The sequence below is a fragment of the Bos mutus genome, chromosome 7 (genome assembly GCF_027580195.1).
Source record: "Bos mutus isolate GX-2022 chromosome 7, NWIPB_WYAK_1.1, whole genome shotgun sequence".
NCBI lineage: Eukaryota > Metazoa > Chordata > Mammalia > Artiodactyla > Bovidae > Bos > Bos mutus.
Genome location: NC_091623.1, coordinates 19,565,152 through 19,577,653, shown reverse-complemented (window position 1 = coordinate 19,577,653; position 12,502 = coordinate 19,565,152). Strand labels below are relative to the sequence as shown.

The 12,502-nt window shown below is 38.5% G+C and overlaps 1 protein-coding gene across 10 annotated transcripts in view; it reads left to right on the top strand.

Moving 5' to 3' along the window:
- MEF2C (myocyte enhancer factor 2C) overlaps positions 1 to 12,502 on the top strand; it is a 179,062-nt gene that overhangs the window by 87,637 nt on the left and 78,923 nt on the right. For all 10 annotated transcript variants that reach the window (XM_070373115.1, XM_070373112.1, XM_070373120.1 and 7 more), the window contains one exon: positions 8,531 to 8,734. In XM_070373115.1, coding sequence (XP_070229216.1) covers positions 8,531 to 8,734 — 204 coding nt within the window. The remainder of the gene's footprint in view (positions 1 to 8,530; positions 8,735 to 12,502) is intronic.

The following is a 12,502-nucleotide window of genomic DNA, read 5'->3' as shown; positions in this document are numbered from 1 at the left end:
TTTCACAACAAGCCCCCACACAAACTGGACCCAATCCAGTTTTTCTCCTATTCATTTTTACCAAATGTATGTTTAAAAACATACTTACAGTAAACTGTAAGCTAATGTGACAAAAAGAAAGAAAAATAACTACGTGAAATTTTCTCCCTCAGTGGCAAACTTCCTATTAGCATAGTTTGGGCTTGCATAGAGATTCAGTTTGAATTACAAAAAAAATGAGTAATTATTCCATCCATCTATCCATTCATTCATTCAACAAATATTGAGTGAAGCGTTGTTCTGGGACTTCAGTTTACAAGAGCAGACAGGAGATGTTCCAGCCTTCAAGTGAAGCTTGAGGTTTAGTTGAGAGAGAAACTCTTAAACATGATGATGGTGAAACAAGCTAGCAGATCTTAGGAGAGCAGTCTTTTACAGTTTATAACAAGAAGTGACTGAGCCTCACACTTCAGAAAAAAAATATTATCTACCTTGTATCATGTTTCACAGTCAACACGTCACTGACACTGTGTGTTCCTTAGTTTAACTCTCATCATTACTCTGTAGGATGCCTGTTATTACCTTCATTTTACAGATGAGGATACTGGGGGACTGATAAGTTAAACAATTTCCCCAAGGCCAAGGGCACACGGATCGTACATGGCAGAGCTTAGACTTGATTTTCAGTTCCCATGTTTTTGCTTCCACACCACAGAGCTTCAGTAACAATGTATAGATACTGCTTCTTTCGAAATATTTTAACAATGTGAATTTGTTATTTTATCAATCTGGACAGTTGTTTTTCTGTGCTATACATAATTTAATACTGTCCACTACACTTCTTTAGAGTCTTTTTTATATCTCTTCTAACTGCAAAAAGAAAGTGATGTAGTTTTATTTCTTGGAATATGAAAATTAGAAGTGATTATGGTAATGTATTGACGAGACTGAGTAACCAAAATATAAAGCATTCTGCAGAATGAAATTGCAGAAATAGATTCTGTTGGAAATCATATTTCATTCACTCTAAACTTTCCCTTCACCTGAAGGTCTGTGCTACCTAGGCATAGAATCTGAACATCTAAAATCTGGAATAAATATTTTAAAGATCTCTAATCCAGCTTCTTGTTTAATTCAGGAACGCCTTCTACACCTTCCTTGATATGCAGCCCTACTTGAACATATTCAGGAAAGAACTGCTTCTTAACTTCATGAGGCTAGGTCCTCTGTTAGACAGTTCTCATCACTAGGTTTCCCTGTATGTTGAACCTCGATGATTTTCAGCAGTGCTTGCTAACTCTGCTCTATAGAATAAGACAGAATAACTCATCTGCCTCTTCACATGGCCACAAAGTCTGCAGATCTTCTTGGAAAGTGTTTGGCATTTCTGGCTTAAACATTCCAGATTCCTTCAATGATTTCTCCTGCAAAATTATTCTCAGACCATATGTCGACTTGTTTGCCATCCTATAGATGCTCTAATTTTGTCGGTATCGTTAATGTCTTCTTAAAATTCTCAGAGCTGAATATAGTACCAAAGATTAGTTAGTGCTGACTAACAGAGATCATTAGGATAATTAATTCCCACTGTGAAACACTATAACTTTAGAACCTTTTCCCATAATCAGCTATCTGTAGAGGGAGTTATATATGGACAGAGACTCTGCCATCTATTGGGTTATCACCTGGGCTTGTCTTGTATGCAGATTTGATAAACATGCCAGGTACATCTTCCTTTATACCAATGGTAAAAATGGTGCCTCGGACAGGAAAGTTACTGAACTCCATAGCCATTGCAAGAGACTGTCTTTAAACTTAACACTGGTTGATTAATTCATATTTAAACCATCTAAATTGCTACCATCTAATCTCAAATCTATAGTATTGTGATGAGAATTTCATCAAATACTTTGCCAAACGCATGTTCTTTAAAAATCTGAACTCATTAGAAAGTTCAGTAAATTTTTGCTCAGTTGAATGCAGTCATTTGAACTCTTAGATCCTCCCCCTTTACTTTTGTTTCCTGTGATTGTAAAATTTAGTTTTTGCCTTCACATTTGTCTGTCTTTCATGGTGAGTCATCAGGGCAAGGAATAAAGTCCACTTTTTTCTGAACTTTTTGAATTATTTTTTTCTTACCTCAGGAAAAAAATAATATATTAAAAACACAAGTTTTTAAAAGTATCTACTTTTAGTGGAAAATTTCATTGAGACATTCAGAGTTTAAAACACCATTCTAAAATCCATTCGTTCATTGAGTATCTATTGGTCAGTCTTGTGAGGCCAGACATGGGGTCTTCAGGGGGAGGCAAACTCAGACAACCAGTCAACTCTGCAATATTAGAATAAGTCTCATAATAAAGGTTTGTCAAAACTTCTATAATTAATTAATGTGCCTTTTCTCAATTTAAAATTCTAATTTCAAGCCCTGATTCATACCTAATAAGTTCTAGAGTAATTGTCAGCATGACATGTGTGATCCCTGCCCTTACGCTAGGATTTAAAACCCAAGGCTAACATACAACTTAATACTGAAATGTCTTAATAAAACATCATCAGTATTACATTTGGGACTGTTTCAAGAGGTAAAGAAAAAAACATAAAATGCTCAATGTTTACAGAGTCGTCTTGCTTTCCATATATATGTTACATGTGAAGTCTCTTTGATTTTGAAAACTGAATGTAAATTCAGTGCCCACTTAAACAGTATTGGTTTTATTCTCTTCTTGCTGCACCTTGATTGATGTCACACTAGAAAAGAGCATCTCTTTGCCTAACTACTGTAAAAACAGTTTTCCATGTCACCTAAGGTTCGAATATGTTTTTGAAGTAGAAATGGACTTGTCCCCATTACGAACTATTCTTAACTTATGAAAAATGTAATCATTACAATACATTATTATATTTAAGTGTAAAAGCTCTGAATTGCAATCTTTGTCATTGAGTGGCATATTTTAAATGAAGAGTAATATCCCAGTTCTCTTAAGAAAGCTTAATGCTGAAAAACAATTTTATCTAACTGTGAACAATGAGAAAAAGCATTATAAAATACATTTTGAGTATGCTATGAAGAATATGAACATAATACAGAATTAAATTTAGCACAATTAAGAGTAGATTTTGAAGATATTTTCTTGAATGCTTTAATGCAGTTATCATCATTTCAGTCTGCAGTTTTAATGAAAAGAAGCTATATGCACTGACTTTTTTGACAGGTATTATTAAATAAGTATGCATTATCCAGCAGCCTATTTGGTTACACAAATGTTGAGGAGCACCTAAAAGTAAACACAAATAGTGGCTTTAATGATATTTCTGTGCTGAAATGTACTTTGATGGTGAGTGTTGTAACGTGCTAAATTCTGAGGTTTGAGTACAACAGAAACCATACTGTATTGAGACATTCCACCTACAGTTTGTGGTCATGAAAGTCTGATTAAAAGTGGTTTTAGATATATGAAAGTATTTTGGGTCAGTGCCTTCTGCACTGAACGCCTCTGTAACCTATTTCACTAAACAAATACCAATGTGCAGGTATGTCTGCATAACTAAACATCTAGAGAATTATTAAAAGACATTTTGTATAAATCTAATTAATAGTAATGATTTTTATCCATTCCAAAAGATAGTCTTAATTTAGCTCATCCCTAATCATGACTCATCTGAATGAACCAGAATAAAAAAAGCTTCTAAAGTAGTATGATAATCAGATATGAAAACACTAGCTGTATTTTATTTGAAGTACTTTTTAGTAAGCCAATCAATAAACATAAAATAGAAGGTGAGACATTGGCAGATATTAAAAAGAAAAATTATCCAAGTTGAAGCATAAATAACGTATATTAGTAGATTTTGACTAGCTGATGTCAGCTGGTAAATACCTAAATGCTGTATTTTCCAAAGAATGATCAGTGGAGATTCCATAGTTCAGTTTTATCTTTCTATCAGGAAGACAGTAGTAAGATCTTCAAATAACCTTGATCAGTAGACTCTGAGCCACTAAGACAGGTATATTTGTAAGTTCATTTCCTATAAGTCAACCAAGAAAGGGATAAAAACAGATTTATTGAGCTTCTACTTTAAATGCAAAGCTTAACTGAACTGAATATTGTACATATGTTATATTATATAATCCTCTCAGCAACCCCAAGAGTAGGCGCTATCACCATTTTATAAATGAAAAGTCAAACTCGGAGAAAAATCAAATTTGAAGAAGTTAATTTCTCATGACTAGTAAATAGCAGATCTGCCTTAAAATCTAGGATCCCCTGAATCCATACCCCATGTTCTTCTCTTTCTGTCATGCTGCCTTCCATGCAGATGTGATATCAGAATATAATCATTATTAAAGTATAGGTTTATCTTTTTAAAGTTCCATTTATGAGTTGCTTAATGAAAATTTGGTGGGGAAAGCTATCACAGTATTTTTTTTTCAAACTTTTTTTAAAGATTTTTGGGTTTTTTTTTTATTTTTTGATGTGGACTATTTTTAAAGTCTTTACTGAATGTGTTACAGTATTGCTTCTGTCTTATGTTTGGGTTTTTTGGCCCTGTGACATGTGGGATCTTACCTCCCTGACCGGGGATCAAACCCACACCCCCCGCATTAAATGGCAAAGTCTTAACGACTGGGCAGCCAGCCAGGGAAGTCTCCACAGTTTTATGTAACATATATCACTTTGATATTTCTAAAAAACAGCAAAATAGTTTTTCCTTTTTAGATAATTGCCCATATGTCTGCTGTCTGGGCACTGGGGTACAGTAGTGGACAAAATAAAAATGGTACATGCTCTTGTGGAATGTGCAGCGTAGTGGAAGACAGACATTAAGCCAGTTATCACCCGGAAAGTCATGCAAGTTATAAAAGGTCAGAACTATAACAAAAAATAAAAGGTGATAGGTAAAACAAGTATTAACAAAAGGGGGAGCGGGGAGTGAGGAGACCAGGAAGTCAGATTTTCTGTCTGCTAGTCCACACTTCCTGTCAACACATTTATTTAGGAGTGTGGGATAGGGGGTGTTCACAGTCAACTCGGTGGTCTGTAGTTTGGGTGGCTGAGTTTACAATGAGATCGGGGACCCAGGAAGGGGAGCAGATTTGAGGTTGAAGATGAAATTTGGGCTTTGGGAGTACGACATTCCTAAGACTTGTAGATAGACACAGGAGTGGAGGACATCCATTGGGTTTCTGGAGACAGATAAGGAGTAGGACTCTAGCTTTAGGAATTACAAGCAAGTAGGTAAAGATGGGAGAAGGCAATGGCATCCCACTCCAGTACTCTTGCCTGGAAAATCCCATAGACAGAGGAGCCTGGTAGGCTGCAGTCCATGGGGTCGCTAAGAGTCGGGCACGACTGAGCGACTTCACTTTCACTTTTCACTTTCATGCACTGGAGAAGGAAATGGCAACCCACTCCAGTGTTCTTGCCTGGAGAATCCCAGGGATAGAGGAGCCTAGTGAGCTGCTGTCTATGGGGTCGCACAGAGTTGGACACAACTGAAGCGACTTAGCAGCAGCAGCAGGTAAAGATGAGGCTGTGAAATTGCTGCACTCAATATGCCAGCAAATTTGGAAAACTCAGCAGTGGCCACAGGAATGAAAAAGGTCGGTTTTCCTTCCAATCCCAAAGAAAGGCAATGCCAAAGAATGCTCAAACTACTGCACAATTGCACTCATCTCACATGCTAGTAAAATAATGCTCAAAATTCTCCAAGCCAGGCTTCAGCAATACGTGAACCGCGAACTTCCAGATGTTCAAGCTGGTTTTAGAAAAGGCAGAGGAACCAGAGATCAAATTGCCAACATCCACTGGATCATGGAAAAAGCAAGAGTGTTCCAGAAAAACATCTATTTCTGCTTTATTGACTATGCCAAAGCCTTTGACTGTGTGGATCACAATAAACTGTGGAAAATTCTGAAAGAGATGGGAATACCAGACCACCTGACCTGCCTCTTGAGAAACCTATATGCAGGTCAGGAAGCAACAGTTAGAACTGGACATGGAACAACAGACTGTTTCCAGATAGGAAAAGGAGTACGTTAAGGCTGTATATTGTCACCCTGCTTATTTAACTTCTATGCAGAGTACATCATGAGAAACGCTGGACTGGAAGAAACACAAGCTGGAATTAAGATTGCCGGGAGAAATATCAATAACCTCAGATATGCAGATGACACCACCCTTATGGCAGAAAGTGAAGAGGCACTCAAAAGCCTCTTGATGAAAGTGAAAGAGAAGAGTGAAAAAGTTGGCTTAAAGCTCAATATTCAGAAAACGAAGATCATGGCATCTGGTCCCATCACTGCATGGGAAATAGATGGGGAAACAGTGGAAACAGTGTCAGACTTTATTTTAGGGGCTCCAAAATCACTGCAGATGGTGATTGCAGCCATGAAATTAAAAAACGCTTACTCCTTGGAAGGAAAGTTATGACCAATCTAGATAGCATATTCAAAAGCAGAGACATTACTTTGCCAACAAAGGTCTGTCTAGTCAAGGCTATGGTTTTTCCAGTGGTCATGTATGGATGTGAGAGTTGGACTGTGAAGAAAGCTGAGTGCCGAAGAATTGATACTTTTGAACTGTGGTGTTGGAGAAGACTCGTGAGAGTCCCTTGGACTGCAAGGAGATCCAACCAGTCCATTCTAAAGGAGATCAGTCCTGGGTGTTCTGAGGACTGATGCTAAAGCTGAAACTCCAGTCCTTTGGCCACCTCATGCGAAGAGTTGACTCATTGGAAAAGACTCTGATGCTGGGAGGGATTGGGGGCAGGAGGAGAAGGGGACGACAGAGGATGAGATGGCTGGATGGCATCACTGACTCGATGGACGTGAGTCTGAGTGAACTCCGGGACTTGGTGATGGACAGGGAGGCCTGGCGTCCTGCAGTTCATGGGGTTGCAAAGAGTCGGACATGACTGAGCGACTGAACTGAACTGAACTAAGGTAGTAGATAAAACTGAACTGACCTCTGCAAGATAAGTTGGATTTGAAGATGAGGAGGGAAATTTTAAAGCCTCACCTTTGATAATAATAATTCAGTCAGTCAGGATTTCCCTTGGTAGATACTTCAGAGACCTTGTTTTGAAGAATGACAGCAAGTGCTCCTCAAAATAAATAAATAAGCAAAGAAGTAAACATTCTGTCAACAATAAGTTTGGAAAGCAGGTTGAAGTTTTTAAAAGTTGCTCAGCCCTTAAGATACCACTGTGCCTCATTTCCTACACGTATTGAGCCATTGAACTTTGGTCTTAGGAGAATTTTATAGAAATACTGTTCTCCAAAAACCTGCTGGGAAGCACTGGACCACGAAGTGTGCAGACGTATGCTTAAGAAAGTTCATGGTTTTGGGTGGGCAAAGCGGAGTTTACTGAAGACTGAAATTGGGAACAGTGAAATGCACGTTTGTAGTTGGTAGCATTGGCAGGTAGAAGTGTTTGAAGCCAGAGGAGCTCTTGTAGCCGACTCATCAGGAAGAAGAGGCAGTGACAAGAGTGAGGTTTTGAAGATTAGGATGAAATGAGGGAGTGGTTTCAGACAGGAAGATTGCCTAGGACAGGAAGCTGATAAAGACGGGAATGATAAAGACGCCTGGGAAATAAGACGAGGAAGCGTGAACCTGAGAAACATTTTGAGGAAAGGAATTATGGGGTTTGGTAATAGATTGGAGTAAAAGAAGGGAAGGGCAAAGATAACAATAGAATTTCTGGCTTGGGAGAACAAGAAAGGGACACAGAAGAATGAAACCAAGACCCTAACAGTGTTATGGCTAAAGCTCTTCCCAACTCCCTGCTGGATTTCTAGAAAACAGAATATTACTCTGTCGGAAAGTACAGTAGGATCCCTTCAAGTGTTTTCAGTTAAATGGCATGAGACTAAACAATTTTGAGAAGTTTTAAACACAGATCTAAAATACTATGTCCATAATGTCATGTCCAGTCTTCGAGTAGCCAAAATACAAGCTCCAGATTTATAATTAAGAAGTATGCTAACATTGCTCAACAAAACAGCTCCCAGGTCACCATCATTATAACGCCTTACACAAAATCTGGCATTTACAGTTTCTGTATTCAGCAGCAAGTTGCTGCTGCTGCTAAGTCGCTTCAGTCGTGTCCAACTCTGTGCAACACCATAGATGGCAGCCCACCAGGCTCCCCCGTCCCTGGGATTCTCCAGGCAAGAATACTGGAGTGGGTTACCATTTCCTTCTCCAGTGCACGAAAGTGAAGAGTGAAAGTGAAGTCACTCAGTTGTGCCCGACTCTTTGCGACCCCATGGACTGCAGCCTACCAGGCTCCTCCATCCACGGGATTTTCCAGGCAAGAGTACTGGAGTGGGTTGCCATTGCCTTCTCTGCAGCAGCAAGCTAGAAATCACAATTCTAAGCAGAAATTGGTTTTAGATCTCTTTGCTTTCTTTCCAAATGCGTTCGTGCCAAGGGCTCTGATCACGACACACTTGGTGTTACAAAGGGAAAAAAGTACTGTTTTGTTTTTCAAGGCGCGCTTTTTCTCTCTGTTTTAAAAAACCCGCCTGCTTGCTTTCTTCCAGGTGACGTTTACAAAGAGGAAATTTGGGTTGATGAAGAAGGCATACGAGCTGAGCGTGCTGTGTGACTGTGAGATTGCGCTGATCATTTTCAACAGCACCAACAAGCTGTTCCAGTACGCCAGCACGGACATGGACAAGGTGCTGCTCAAGTACACCGAGTACAACGAGCCGCACGAGAGCCGGACGAACTCAGACATCGTGGAGGTGAGCGCGCATGCGTGCCTGATGAACCCCAAACTTAGGCAGAGCCGCTTGGTTCAGCCCTTCCCTCCTCTCTTCCCTGCCTCCACACAAGCACAACTTCCTTTTCCTAAAATGTTTATATGCCCGCAGGTGTCCCCAGAGTTATTGCCCCGGTTATTACTCCACCCTCTCTCTCTCTATCTCAAAATGCGAAGTGAGCGTGGCCTGGTAGTAGGGACTCCGTGAATCTGCTCCTTGCTAGGAATCAGGCATCTTGTCAAATTATTAATCTCATCCTTCTTGAGCCGTCCTTGTCCACCCCAGTGTCAGGCCACCAGAAATGGGATGTGTGGCTACGGGGACAGCTCACCCACATTTTAGGTGACTTCTCATGATCTCTTTGAAGTATATACTGAAGTATATAGTACTCATGGTTTCTTTTAAGTATATGCTTTGGCAGCATAGTCAAAGAAAAAAATTAAAGTGAGCTCACTGTAACTTTTCATTTGTTTTTCACTTTATGTCTCTTCTAATTCATTCATCCTAATGTATTCTTGCTGAAAGAGTAAAGACAGTTATTCTCCCAGAAGTGTTTTTTCCCCCAAATCATATAATTTAATATAGCGCTATTGATACATGTGGAATCAGAAATCTGATGAAAATTAATTTCTAAATGTCACTTGGTGTTTTATCAAAGTTAGATTTAAAACATGGTTCCATTGTGCCAAAAATAAGTAAGCACCATGTTGAAACTCAAAAATATTTTTTATCTCTTACCATAAGTAACATTGCCATACAATTTTAAGTGTTTCCCACATGTATCCTATTTAAATGTTATTGCCTTATAGTACCCTTTGTAAGCAATGAATACTAAATCAAAAGGGAAGAGGTATAATGAAGTATGTATCCCCATTATTCAGAGATAAGATGTCCCCATCTATTTTATCCACCTGTCTTTCTCCTCATGGTTTCCTTGATTATGACTGCTTTTCCACAATTAAGAGAAAATAAATGTTTCAGAAGTATGTATTCAGAATCAGTCTACCAGAATACAAGTTATTCTTGCCATTGCTATAAGTGGTTCTATATTATGAAAAAATGTAGTTCTAATCCTGATCAAATTAATCTGCCTCTTACATCCATCTTCTCTTTACCTGTTATAATTGTCTAAGATTAATTCTCATTTCTTTACTTTTACTTGAAAGTTTTTAAATATTTTTTTGATTTTTTGCCTAATAAGACTAAGCAAATAATTTCAGAGAAACAAAAGTAGATGATAAGTAGACCTAATATGTGTATTTTAAGATACTTTCAGATTTGCATTACTACACATTTAGTGTTTCACTGACCAATGATTTTAATTGTGGGCTTGCCTTGATCTTGAAATTTAAGATCATTTATAAAATTTACCTAGTATGTATTTCAGATAGCATTTTATTCATGCACAGATATAAATGTGAAAATACATAAATATTAACAGTTGTCAAACCTCATAAGTGTTTTCACATGTGAAAGTGCTTTCACAGGCATGCTTGTATACATTCACACACAGTAAACGTGAGTTCTGAAGACAGAACTCTATACTCAAAACTCCACTTCATTACCAAAATCATTACAATGAACATTGCAGAGCAACAACAAAAAATTGAATTGGAATTTGTCATCAAACTTGAACGGCTCCTGTCCTTCATATGGTGGGAAATGAGTTGAACTGTATTAATCTAGGTGAAAATTTGACTTTTTAGATTTGTTTTCTTAGGAGTTTAAAAATCTATAAAATTATCTTCTATGGGCTTTGCTCAGGAATATACTCTGTGGTTTAAAGGAGAGTTAAAACTTCACATACTCTAGAGATTTTCATATTCTGGGACAGATGGGGGTCTCACCCAGACTTCTTCATGGTCATAAGAAGAACACTGAGTTGAAAGTCAAAGGGCTTGCACTGGAGCCCGTGCCTTGCACAGTCTTCCTGGGTGACAGACTGGCTACTTCTCAGGTGTGAAGTTTTCTCATCTCAAAAAAGAGGACAGTGAATTTGCAAGTTTTGTACAATGTAATTCTTTAAAAAGCAAAAATAGAGTAGCAATTCCATCATTATGTTGCCCTTAACATCAATAGATTAAAGTTCTGAATCTCTCAAAAAGACATTCTGAGGCTCCTAGATCAAAACTAGAGATGCTTTGATTCTCTGAAAATCACATATAAGTCTATCATGATTCGAGACTGGCCTGCTCTACTACCTGAATCACAACAGGCTTCACCATTTGGCTTTCCCACACTGCAGTAATAACTGAGATGATGGAGAAAGTGGGATCCCTAAGCTTGACAAAGTTTGTGCCAGAAAAATACAGAGAGTACTTTTCAAAGTGCATTTCACTGAAGTCAGTGTGCCTGAGATCCTTGGTGAAGAAGAAGGGATCTCGGTGGGAAGCTGTGTTTGTAATAAGTTTCCCAAAGTAATTCTTACACACACGAAGTTTGAAGACCTCTGCAAGACGAAGACATAAATTGTGTTGCAGGCTAAGAACCTGTGATGCATCAGGGACTTGAGAAATCTATTCTTAGAATAGATCTAACACAAAGTTGAAAGTTAGGATAGTTTACTACTCCTGGGTAAAATTTTAAATCCTATTTATTTTAAATTAATGGAATACACTTAACTGAGAAAGTTTAATGAGGAGCATAATATGTTTCATGAAGGGTCATTAGTTTTATATTTCCCATTTGGACCATTACCCCTCTCCCTTAACCCTCTGAAAACAGTTTACTCACAAGAAAAAAAAAGATTGGTGAAGAGAGAGGAATAACACGATTCCCAGTATTCAGCCTGAAATACAAATTTCTGGGCCATACCAGAGTAGTGTTACAGGGTCATAGGAAATTGTGCAGCGCGTGGGTGTTGAAAGAGATTCCTTCTTTTAGCAAAAAAGCTCTTTGTAATTATCATGTCTTTGCTTGATAATTAGCACTACAGTTACAATGACACAAAGACTTACAAAGACTTAATAGACAGACTGGGATCTGGGTTTTTTTATTATTATATTATAATGCAGCTTGAATATCTGTTTAGATACAATATATAAATATGCCAGATTTTGTAAATGTGTTAAGTTTTTAATCCACTGGTTAGGGAAAAAAAAACAATCATTGTATTAAAAATGCCTCCTTTGAAGAAAGCCCATCTTATTTAACTCTATGGTAAGTACACTAGGTATTTGCCCAAAATGGTAGCTTGTGAGGCTGTGGAAATTCAGTGGAGGCTCTGATGGTATTCAGAAACGGCTTTCTTCATCCTCATGTGCCTGTCTAGCGCACTCCGAGTTCTCTTGGCTGCCTTCCGACTCCCACAGTTGATGCTGGGGAAGGAGACGTGGGGCTGAGCACTTCAGGATGAACTGAAGATCTCAGGTCCCAGGGGACATGCTGTAAGCCTGTAGAGCCATTTCTTCACTCAACAAGGATTTAGCAGGCACCGGCTTACGTTCAGCACCGCTCAAGGACTTCTGAACCAGGAGACAGGCATTCGTGTTAAGGATATGAAACAGACAAAAATTAGCTTGGGAACAGTCAGAGGGCAAAGGAGCAATAATCTCATTAAAGTAATACAAACTGCTGAAAGGAAGGCTTCAGCTAAACAGTTCAACAAAACTTCAGACAGGTCGTTGATCACCAGATCATTCCAGGTGATCCTTGGAGAGACAGAAGTCCAGACAGGTTACCTCATATCCAGCGCATGTTTTCTAACCACAAAACCCACTTGGGAGCATCACTTAGCACCTGGCCAGGAGG